The sequence below is a fragment of the Lagenorhynchus albirostris genome, chromosome 20 (assembly GCF_949774975.1).
Source record: "Lagenorhynchus albirostris chromosome 20, mLagAlb1.1, whole genome shotgun sequence".
Taxonomy (NCBI): Eukaryota; Metazoa; Chordata; class Mammalia; order Artiodactyla; family Delphinidae; genus Lagenorhynchus; species Lagenorhynchus albirostris.
The window spans coordinates 10,261,155-10,272,316 of NC_083114.1; the positions used below are offsets into that span (position 1 = coordinate 10,261,155).

At 45.2% G+C, this 11,162-nt stretch overlaps 2 protein-coding genes across 3 annotated transcripts in view; one reads left to right on the forward strand and one right to left on the reverse strand.

The window, feature by feature from the left end:
• NUP88 (nucleoporin 88) overlaps nt 1-4,123 on the reverse strand; it is a 30,552-nt gene extending 26,429 nt beyond the window's left edge. For both annotated transcript variants that reach the window (XM_060133909.1, XM_060133908.1), the window contains exons 1-3: nt 3,800-4,123; nt 3,115-3,533; nt 366-535 (exon numbers count right to left, since the gene is read on the reverse strand). In XM_060133909.1, coding sequence (XP_059989892.1) covers nt 366-535; nt 3,115-3,533; nt 3,800-4,055 — 845 coding nt within the window. In that variant the 5' untranslated portion in view covers nt 4,056-4,123. The remainder of the gene's footprint in view (nt 1-365; nt 536-3,114; nt 3,534-3,799) is intronic.
• Nucleotides 4,124-5,887: 1,764 nt separating this feature from the next.
• On the forward strand, nt 5,888-11,124 carry RPAIN (RPA interacting protein). The gene is made up of 5 exons (XM_060133914.1): nt 5,888-6,078; nt 7,097-7,157; nt 9,156-9,267; nt 9,417-9,480; nt 10,521-11,124. Exons 1-5 carry the CDS (start codon nt 5,923-5,925, stop codon nt 10,725-10,727), a joined length of 600 nt encoding a protein of 199 aa, XP_059989897.1. The 5' UTR covers nt 5,888-5,922; the 3' UTR covers nt 10,728-11,124.
• Nucleotides 11,125-11,162: the final 38 nt, after the last annotated feature.

The following is an 11,162-nucleotide window of genomic DNA, read 5'->3' on the forward strand; positions in this document are numbered from 1 at the left end:
CAGACTCTCATTTTTCAGGATTAATTGGAAAAGAAAAAAATACAACAATAAAACTTAGTTACACTTATGAGAAAACTGTCTGGCTCACAGTTAATAACTGCTTTTAAAACATCTTATTTCAACCTACTTGAAAAAACAGCCTGACTTCCAATGAGACAGCAATGTGATAATTTAGGCAGAATAAAAGTACAACCCCACATATACTGTAAACACTATTATCACAAGAAGCCAGTGTGCAGACCATCTGGAGTATGATGTTTCAATAGTAGCAGAGTAAACATACCTTAAGAACCACTGGTCTTAAGCAATTTTTTGCATGTATTACAAAATTATACAGATAAACACTAAATGGAAATACAACTTACCTACAATTCACTGTTGATTTTCCACCTTCAAATTCAGAATTCTTCCCCCACCTCTTAGGTAATTCTAATATCATGAGTCCTTTTATTCCTATAAGTGCTACATGATGTTGTGCTGGACTTAACAAGACTTGATAGATTTCAAACAGGGGTGGATTTATGCAAAGCAATCTCTGAAAATTAAAGCAAACTAGTCAAAATAGTTAATTTTAATGCAAATATATACAGCAGTTACTAGAAAGCACAGCACCACTTTAGTTTTCTATAACTGTAGTTTAATGAAACATTCTGGGTAAGTACTAGCACCTCAGCCATTACCTGATGAAATATTTTTTAACTATTTAGATTGGAATATTATATAAAATGCACCAGGTTTTCCTACTTTGACAAATACTACATATAATTCCCTTTTTACAATCAAACTCCAGACTACCACTTCAGCGTCAAATCTCCACCATTCCCCACCTGCACTTTATACTCCAATCAGATTAACTTGTATTTCTGGGAAATCATCATACTTTGTTATGTCTCTGTGTCTCTGTACAACTATTCTTCCTGCAATGCCCTCATTTTTCTTTTTTAGCTGGCTAAAACTCAGTTCCTACGCACTTTCGTCCCAAGAAAATATCCCTGACCTTCTGGCCAGGAACTAATGCATCTTTTCTGTACTCCTAGAGCACACCCTAGATAATTCTATAATAGTACTTATCACCCTGCATTCTAATTATCCTTTTACCTGCTCATCCCACACAACTATGAATTACTTGAGCTCTGTGTCTTTCCTCTCTGTATCTTTGGCATAGTTTATGGCATGTTGCTAACTAACTCTCAATATATGTTTTAATGACCAGACAAATGAAGAACTCATAAGTACTAGTAAATGATAATTACTGTTATAAATAGTACAATAAGATAGAGAATGGCTTCAAGAGCTTCTGCAACTAAAATACTGCTTTACCGAAGCAGATTTGACATTGAACAGTGATATTTTCAGGGGATTCTGTTAAGCTGTTTGTCTCATATGCCCTCAAAAAAAAAAAAAGTACTTCTATTTCTTCTCTCATGAGCGTCTCAAATTCCCATTTTCTTTTCTTTCTATTTTCAGTAATAAACCATGAGATTACCAATGTATTGCTTATCCTTATGTATAGAGAATCACCCTAAATCAAAATTTTTAGACAAGACTGTTGAATATAATGTGATTTCAATTGTTCCTGATGTAAGTCTGAAGTTTCTTTGTTTTTGTTCTTAGCTGCCCTTTGCTGATTCTAATCAAACTGTTTTTTTCTCCAGTGGTTCTTCCCTTCTTTTCCCATCTTCTTCCTATTTGATTCTAATGATCTACCTCAAATCAGACCACCTTTCTCCTGTTATGCATACAATCTAATCTAATTACCTAGGTCACCTGTGATAATCACATAATTTATGTGGGCTTTTTTTGTTTGGTTTGTTTTTTTGTTTGATTTGGTTTGGTTTTTAAGGTTGCTATTCATGTTTTCATTTCACTGAAAGTTGCAATTCATGCTAAACTGCTTCCTTGTCTATCTCTGAGTTTTTGACATTTGGAGGACTGAAGGTCATTCAGACAGTTATCAATATGTACTGAGGATTTATATGTTCCAAGCACACTGAAGTATTGGGGATACAAAACTAAGTAAGGCGGACACAGCCCCTGCCTTGGTGCTTGCACTCCAGAAAAGAAGTCAGACAATAAATTAACAAGTATAAATAATTTAATCATGACTGTGCTAAATTCTGCATAGCAATATAGGGTGCTATTGTCAATACTGTGTGCCGAGCATGTAACACTTACTCTTATAAGCTAAAATTTTACAGTCAGTAGTTTGTGGGCTTGTGACCTGTTTTCAAAACTGCAAAAACAATGCCAGCACCTTATTCAAATCATTTCTCATCAGCAAGAATCAAACAACGGCACACGACATATGTATGCCATATGTTAGAATGGGGGCCAAGTTTTCTTATTTTGTAATCTTTAAAAGACGCGAATCGGCTTATTACAAATAAACGCTTCCATAAAGCAATGTTTAATCACAAGAAGTCTGTAGTACTTTCTGATCACACCTACTTTCACATGCTGTTGGAGCATGCTGTTCTCAAGAAGCCAGCAAAAATCCCTTTCAACTCTGGAGATGGCCCAATTTTTTGAAAGAGCTAACAGGGGATTCCTCCTCCATGTCAGGCAAGAAGCTCGTTGCTTTCAAATCAACGACCCGACGTAATGCTCTCAACAACCCCAAGAGAAAGTTAGGACTGTCCCTATTATTTTATGAGCGTGACGTCATGACATCGGATTCTCGGGACCAACCTCCTAAAAAGAGCGAGTGCACCCACACTCTTAAGCCTCTTACCCCTGCTTTGTTTTTCTTCAGAGCACCTGCGCCACAGATGTTTTACTGTTACTCCACGGTCTCTCCCTTCCTCCCAGACCCCGCGAATTTAAGCATCTGGAGCGCAGGCGTTCCTATAACAGTATCCGGCGCAGTGTCAGAGTCAACGAACATACGTGGAAGAAGTGAAATATAAGTAGGGAGAGTTCAAAAGGTTCTGCGGCCACGCTACAGCGAATGAAAATGACTTTTCCAGTCGCGGCTGGACGCCCCCCAAAAGGACGTCTGCTCACCCTCGCATAGCGCCCCTCCCAGCAGACGAAAACCAGCCAGGATGGGAAGGGGACGTAAACGCTCCTTCAAATCCCAGCTGAGGGTCATTTTCCAGATCAGCCTGGCCGTACCTGGTACTGGGAGAGGGAGGACTCCTCACCGGCGCCGCTGGGGTCCCGAAGGCGCACGACTAAGAAGGAGCTGCCTTCTCCGTCCCATAAGAAGAGCTCTCCGCCGAGGCCCAAGACCAGGTTTCTCGTCAGCAAGTGCGGCGGCAGGGGCGGCGGCGAAGGCAAAGAAGCCGGCTTCTCGGCTGAGGCTGGGCTCTGGTTTTTCCGTCCTTCCCGGAGCCGCAAGAACACGGCATGGTCAGGGAGCCAGGCCTGCCACAGCTCACCGTCTCCCGCGGCTCCTTCGGCGGCCGCCATCTTGGCCCAACAGCTCTCGTCAGCCCAGTTGCTCAGCCCGCCGCTGAGGGCAGCCAATTCGCTTCCAGCCGTCCACTGCTTCGGCCAGTCATCGAGCAGGGAGCCCGGAAGCCCGAGCAGGGCTAGGGGAGAGGCGGGGCGAAGGTGAGGCCAGCCCATCAGGTAGCGTCATTGCCAAAGCAAAGCCAATCACCAGTCAAGCCTATTCTGAAGCCAAAGGGGGCGGGACGAGAAGTTCAACATGCCAGTGCCTGCTTAGAGAAAGCTTTGGGGTTGCGGGAAGTCTAGTAGCTGGGGGTAAAGCGCCTGAGACCTGTGTATCAGATTGCTTATAGGACACCTCCACCTGGATAAACCTAAACATCTAAAACCTTCCCTCAAGACTTACCTCCCTCAATCCAGGTTGGGCAGACCTCACAAATGTCACTTCTTTTTGTTTGTTTGTTTTTTGCGGTACGCGGGCCTCTCACTGTTGTGGCCTCTCCTGTTGTGGAGCACAGGCTCCGAACGCGCAGGCTCAGCGGCCATGGCTCACGGGCCCAGCCGCTCCGCGGCATGTGGGATCCTCCCAGACCGGGGCACGAACCCGTGTCCCCTGCATCGGCAGGCGGACTCTCAACCACTGCGCCACCAGGGAAGCCCATAAATGGCACTTCTTTAGTCACCCATTCTGGGATTGTCCAAGCCTGTCTCCGAGTGGGGCCGGCCGGAAGGACAACGCTTCCCAGAATTCCCTACGATCTGGTGCGACCAGCACCCAGGAACTACAACTCCCAGGATTCTGCACGCGCCCCGGGGGCGGGGCCTTCTGGCGGCGACTCCCGCGAAAAGGAGATGGCAGAGGGGTCAGGGTCTCGGCATCGCTCGCTGTATAAACTGGTGGGCTCGCCGCCTTGGAAAGAGGCTTTCAGGCAGGTGAGTGTGGGGTTTGGAAAGCCTTGGCCGGGCTGTCGTCACTCCCCTAGTCCGTCCCGGCAACCGCTCTCCTCCGTGCTTTTCTCTCAGCCCCGCCGGGTGAAGCAGGTGTCCGTGGAGGTGGACCTGGAACCCGAGCCTCTCGCCTGTAGGTCCGGGCCTCGGCCACCGCCCGGCCACTTCCTGGAGTTTCTGTTCCTCTGGGTGTGGCATTGCCCGGGCCGGGCCGGGCCCAGGAAGCCTTCCGTTTGGACTCGGGTTTGCTTTCCGTGTGATGTGTGATCGCGACCGCACCGCTACATCTCTACGGTGGCACCACCATCACCCGCTGATGTCGGGTTGGTGGACACCAGAGAGGCACCTTGTACACTCACCGCAAGCGAGAGAGACGTTATGTCTATTCCACAGAGGAATAGAATAATTAGACATTATTTCTAATCCCGGAAATTATTTCTCTTCCTATTCCAAACTATTTCTTCTGAGCCTCCGTCACTAAGTCTTAGCAGGGTTGTAGCCTACGGTCAGTTCTGGCCTATCCTGAGCTCAGTCTGGTTCCTGTAAGTACTATAGCCTGTCTTTCTAGTAATCTCTGAAGTAGTGGATATATCCCAGGAAAATAATCTGATGCTAGAAATGACTGTCGACAGCACGATTTCTCAATCCTGGTTCTTGACATTTTGAAGACGATAGTTCTTTGTTGTGGGGTGCTGTTCTAGGATTGCAGAATGTTTAGCAGCCTCCCTGGCCCCTACTTACTAGATGTCAATAATCCTACAGCTAGAGCTGTGACAACCAAAAATGTCTCCAGTCATTGCCACATGTCCCCTAGGGGACAAGATTGCCTGAAGTTGAGAAACATCGTACAGGATGGCGGCTACCAGCATCATATCGAGAGTAGCAAGAATTAGGAAGCGGGACTTCCTGGTGGCGCAGTGGTTAAGAATCTGCCTGCCACTGCAGGGGACATGGGTTCAAGCCCTGGTCCTGGAAGATCCCACATGCCACAGAGCAGCTAAGCCCGTGGACCACAACTACTGAGCAGACGTGCCACAACTACTGAAGCCCATGTGCCTAGAGCCCATGCTCTGCAACAAGAGAAGCCACCACAATGGGAAGCCCATGCACCGCAACAAAGAGTAGCCTCCGCTCACCACAACTAGAGAAAGCCAGTGTGCAGCAATGAAGACCCAATGCAGCCAAAAATAAATAAATTAAATAAATAAATTTATTTAAAAACAAAACACAAAAAAAAGAATTAGGAAGCAAACTAAGTGTCCTGTTAGCACAGTGGATGCTGCGCTATTATCAGCCAACCATTAAGCAAGCTAGCATTAAAGATAGACTATGAAATATGTCAATCTGGAAATACGTGACCCAAGCATTGTAATTTCACCCATCTACACGTGGATAAGGGCTGGAGAGGAAGGTGCCAAAATGACAATAGTTGGGATTAGAGTTGAAATTCTGTGTCTATAAAATTCCTTTAATGTTTTAACAACTAATCTAAGAGGTGTTTTTTGTTTGTTTGTTTTTGACGGAATTGCCTTTTCTGCCCCCTCACCTCTTTCTCCTTCTTCCAAGGGATGCCTGGAGAGAATGAGAAACAGCCGGGACAGGCTCCTAAACAAATATCGCCAGGCTGGAGGCAATATGTCAGGAGGAGCTCAGAACACCTTTCTAGTGCAGGAGGTGATGGAAGAAGAGTGGAATGCTTTGCAGTCGGCGGAGAGCCGGCCAGAGGCCTTGGCTCAGGTCAGGCTGGGATATGTGTTTTTAGCACCAAGGATGCCAGTGTCCTCTCTCTGCCTATTTCCCCAAGTCCTCTAAACCCATCCACCCTCCAGCCCCTGATCAGGATTCTAACGGCCTTTCACCCAGGTTCTTCTACCTTTAACGTTAGACTCTTCTAGATTAATTAACGGTTCATAAATACCGGGCTGTCGACCTGCTGCATCATTGCATCATAATCACTTCTGAAACTGAAAAAGAAATTTCACTCATTGGCTGCCCCCCTGGAGCTTTTGATTCAGTAGGCCTGAGCCAGGAATCTCTCTTTAAAAAGGTCTCCAGGAACTTTCTTGTTCTAATCTCAGGCAGGGTTAGGAACTGGGTGTGGATAGGAGACCATTTACCATGTATCAGGAAGAGCACTGGATTGGAAGTCAGTAGTTCTGGAATTCTGATCCTGGTTTTGCTGTTGACTCTTAACTCTGCCTCTTTGAGCTTCGGTTTTCCCATTTGTAAGATGAAGAAGATAATGTTGTCGGTGTTGTGAGGACAGTATAAGAAACATGTGGGAAACTGCTCTGAGAACATCAAGGCTCTCTGTAATAAAGGGGCGTTATTTGGTGCCTTCTACGTGTCCTACATTGCGCCAAATATCTGAGTTACATAATCACAATGAGTGCGCACAATAACCCTCTCAGGTGGGTTTTATTCCCACTTTACAGAGGCCTGAAATGAGGTTGACAGAGGTTAGGAAGTTTCTAATGGTCACAGAGCTTTAGCAGAGCCATATACTTAGCTGCTACCCTATACTGTCTCCCCCAAATGTGGTACCATTATTTTGTCACTGGCTGGTTTCATCATCTGTTGATGCCCTTCTCAGCATGGCCACATTACCGCATTGTCAGCACATTCTACAGAAGGACTGGGTTGATTTCCTCAGTTAAATCTGTGTTCTTCAAGCCAGCCTCCAAGTGTGAATCATTGTGGGTCTTGCCAGCTGATCATAACTTCAAACCTCTGCTGACCCTACTTTCTCTTGCAGTTGGAGGAGCCGCTGGACCTGGCCGTGCTGGAGGAAATCCAACAGGAGCTGATTGATCAAGGTGAAGTCTAAGAATAGTTCTTCCTGCCTATATCTCTAGCTGCTCTAATGCTGATGCATTTTTCTGAACAGAATGTTTTTAACTCATTATTTCCATCTTCAGTCGAGTGTCTAGAAGTCTCTGTTTTTCCTCTAAGATCTTGGCTGTCTGTCTTCCCAATAATAATAGTCATTGTTTCCAGGCCTTGTGCTCAGACCTCTCCTTCCATGCTATGGTTCTCTCCTTATGATGCCCCTACCAGGTAGCGTGAGACAGAAGAGAGTGGTGTCTAACACAGGTTGCACAGCTGGTGGTGGAGTTGGGAAGTAAAGTCAGTGTTGTGAATCCAGTTCCCGTGTCTATTCTATGCGACAGTACCTCTCTGTTAATAGATTGGTAGTAATCCTGTCACCTTACAGGATAGTGCATGATCAGATCTCTTGCGCTACCTAATTTAAGTACCTTCTCTTGTATCTTTTCTTTACTGACTCCCCAGGGTCTTGTGAGCGTCCCCTTCCTGCGGAATCATAGCACCACAGAGTGCATAAGTTAGCACCTTATATAATTAAGTCATTTACCTCACATAGCCCTATCTTGATTAGGCTTAGTTTTTATCATCTGTTAGAGATAACAGACTTGACTCTGTAAAACTACAAAACTATTTGTAGGCTTAAATAATATGTGTAGACTTTGAGCAGTGCCTGGCATATAGGAAGTTTTCAATACACAATAGCTATTATCTTGAGGACGCAAGAGCATGAACTCTTGGCCTAAACTGCTAAGATTCACTTCTCAGCTTTACCACTTTAACTTGTGTGGCGCCGGGCAAAGCACTTAATCTCCCTGTGCCTGTTTCTTCATCTTTAAAATAAGGAAGTAGTAGTGAAGAAGTTAATATATATAAAGAACTTAAAACAGCATTTGACACATAGTGCTATGCAAACGTTAGTTATTAATGATTGGTGTGTTGACTCCAGTTAGACTGTATATTCCTTGATTTTAATTCTTTTTTCTTTTTGATTGATTTTCTCTTTACCCTCGCCTGCAAAACCTATCTTAGTGGTGAAACACAGGACTCACTAAATATTTCTCTTGGGGTATATTTAATTTAAAAACCTGCAGTGATAAGAATTTGCTGTGTTCCGCCATACTCAGTCCTAAGGAACCCTCTAGAATAGAGGTTGGCAAACTTTCTGTGAGGGGCCAGATAGTAAACATTCAGGCTATTGCAGCTACTTAGTTCTGCTGTTGTAGTGTGAAAACAGCTATAGCCCACACATAAACCAAATGAGCGTGGCTGTTCCATTACAACTTTACTTAAAAAAATGGAAGGTGGGGGACTTCCCTGGCGGTCCAGTGGTTAAGACGCCACACTTCCACTGCAGGGGCACGGGTTCAATCCCTGGTCGGGAAACTAAGATCCTGCATGCCCTGTGACATGGCCAAAAATGTTTTAAAAATTAAAAACGTTAGGTGGGCTGGAATGGCCTGTGGGCTGTGGTTTGCTGACCCCTGCTCCGAAGCCTAGATGGTGAGCTCATCAAGAGCAGGGACCAGCCTTCTTCATCTTTGTACCCCAGGCCTACTAAGTACTAGGGCTTGTTGCATGTTTGCTACACACGTTCTGAACAACACAGAGCCTGAGTCTGTGGACACTGGCGAACATCTCACCTTAGACTCAGCCAGGTGGGCCTGGCGTCCGAAGCCGTCAGCGTCCGCGTTCTCCAGCCGCCCCTGGGACCCTGCCACTCTTCCATCTCTGCCCCTGTGGCCTCTGGAGATGGGTGTGAAAGTTGTCTCTTTGTCTCTTAGCCTCATCACTTCACAAGGAGAGGACAGACAGGAGGGGAAAGATCCAACAAGATGAAGCCTGAGCAGTAAATATCTAGTGATTGGTAGTGTGATTTTGCCCGCATTTTTCTCGTGTGGATGGTGCCTTTGAAAGTGAAGCTTAGCACTCAGGACAGGGCGACCCAGGTGACGTGCGGTGAAACACGCCAGCTGTCCTTTGCCTTGCAGAACAGTCCATCATCAGTGAGTACGAGAAGAGCTTGCAGTTTGATGAAAAGTGTCTCAGCGTCATGCTGGCTGAGTGGGAAGCAAACTCCCTCATCTGTCCTGTGTGTGCAAAGTAAGAGTTTTCACAACCTTTTCAGCATTATTTGTTCCCACCCCACACTCCAAGGTGAGTGGAATTTCCCCCAAAATCTATTATCTGGGAAGGTTGGGGGATCCAGGTCTGCTGGCCGTAATGCTCTGGGATCCCAATTCTGCTTCCAGGTACAATCTGAGAATAGCAAGCGGTGTGGTCACGTGTCAGTGTGGCCTGTACATCCCATCTCATGTGAGTGTTCCTCACACAGATCGTGTCACCTCTGCACACACCTCTTCCCAACTTCATGTTCAGTTCACACTGGTAGCTTGCAGTCATCCATGGTGAGAATACAGACAGCATATCTGTGAGGTACTTATTAATGTACCGCTGCTTAAGAGCTTTATAGAAAGCCCAGTTTAGAACTGGAAACACTTGTATCTGATTTACATAAAAATTTTCCATATATGAAGACACAGCTGTATTCAGAATTTTAAGTGTCAGTGGTCTTAAAATATAGGAGCCCTCTTATCTGACATGACGTGGCTAAGTCTGCCAGTTCGTTGAAGTGGTAAGTTATACAAATGAAACATTTTATAGGAAGTTTTAAACTTACACTTATTTGCCAGTCCTTGAGCGAGGCTCTGCTGATTGGAGACCTGAGGTTTTTTTTTGTTTTTGTTTTTTATAAACTGCTCTTAAAGCGCATAGTCTAGCATTTCCTGTTTTGTTTCTGTAAGTGCATCAAGAAGCTGAGTGCACTTCAGGATTTTTCCTCCCCATCTTTTACCTAATTCAGCACCTTTTTTTTTTTAGGGACTCATCATTTTGACTGTTCCTTCAATATTCCACTTATCACAAAAACATAACTTTGTTTCATTCTCTTATTTCATTGGTTTACATAGTAGATAATTAAGTCAGTCAGTTACAATAGCCAAGTTCAGTTAGCACAGAGGTAGGACCAAGCAGCACTGGCTCTTGGTAAGGATACACTTGGCTGGTAGAGGCAGAAACACAGGGAGGCTGGGAAGCCTCCCAGCCCTGGACGTTCCTGGTGCAGTGAGCATGAGTGTTCAGGGCAGGAGTGGAGAGCGCTGGTCCATCTGGAGAGGCGGTCAGATGGACGGTATTTAAGAGATCCTCTCAGCATGATCGTGAGCGTTTCTAAAGGTCCGAGGAATCAGGCCATCACAGCAAGCCAGTTACAGGATGGTGTGAGGAATCGGGATTTTCAGCCTGTTGACTATGAGATGACTGAGGTTAGCTTGTAGTTTAACTTTTCTGTTTTTCAGTCTCCAGAGGTGACAGAGCAAAAGTTTCGTGCCTGTTTAGAAGACAGCGTGAATGAGCACAGTGCGTGTTGTCCCCACACGCCGGCATTTTCCGTCACTGAAGGAACAGAGGAAAAGCCCAGTCTTCTCATGAGCTGTCTGGTACGCCTCCCACAGGACCCAGTGGTAAAAGCGGGTCGGTGGTTGGTTTTATTCCCACCCTGGTAGAAATAGCTTACAAAGAGGTAAATGTTTAAAAATGCAGTTTATTCTCTGAGGAACTTTACTTGCATAGAAAAGTGAAGTCACTTCAGTTAAAAAGGCCAGTCATTCCCCGAAAGGGGAGGGACAGAGGCAGCCCAGCTTGTGGAAGGAGCAGCATAAATGTCATTACTGGTTGCAACTTTTAACCACATATTGAGATTGCTTTTGTAACTGGAATATAATTTAAGCTAACTTTTTTCTATTTAAATTCAGGCTTGTGATACTTGGGCTGTGATCCTCTAGAGCCAACCCTGATGCACACGATCTACTGGGTTGGAAACAAGTTCTGTCTTGAGAAAGGGCCTTGTAAATACAAAGCTTTCATTTATAACTTATTTTGTATTAAAACGTTTCAAAGTTTTCTCTGCTTTGTGTTTCGTAATGCAGGTTGAAAGGGAA

Bases quoted from the DNA above. Each gene is read 5' to 3' on its own strand.
- RPAIN (XM_060133914.1), top strand. From the start codon at position 5,923: ATGAGAAACAGCCGGGACAGGCTCCTAAACAAATATCGCCAGGCTGGA. The intron at 6,079-7,096 runs GTCAGGCTGGGA...TTTCTCTTGCAG, and splicing joins GGCCAGAGGCCTTGGCTCAG to TTGGAGGAGCCGCTGGACCT. The intron at 9,481-10,520 runs GTGAGTGTTCCT...TCTGTTTTTCAG, and splicing joins GCCTGTACATCCCATCTCAT to TCTCCAGAGGTGACAGAGCA.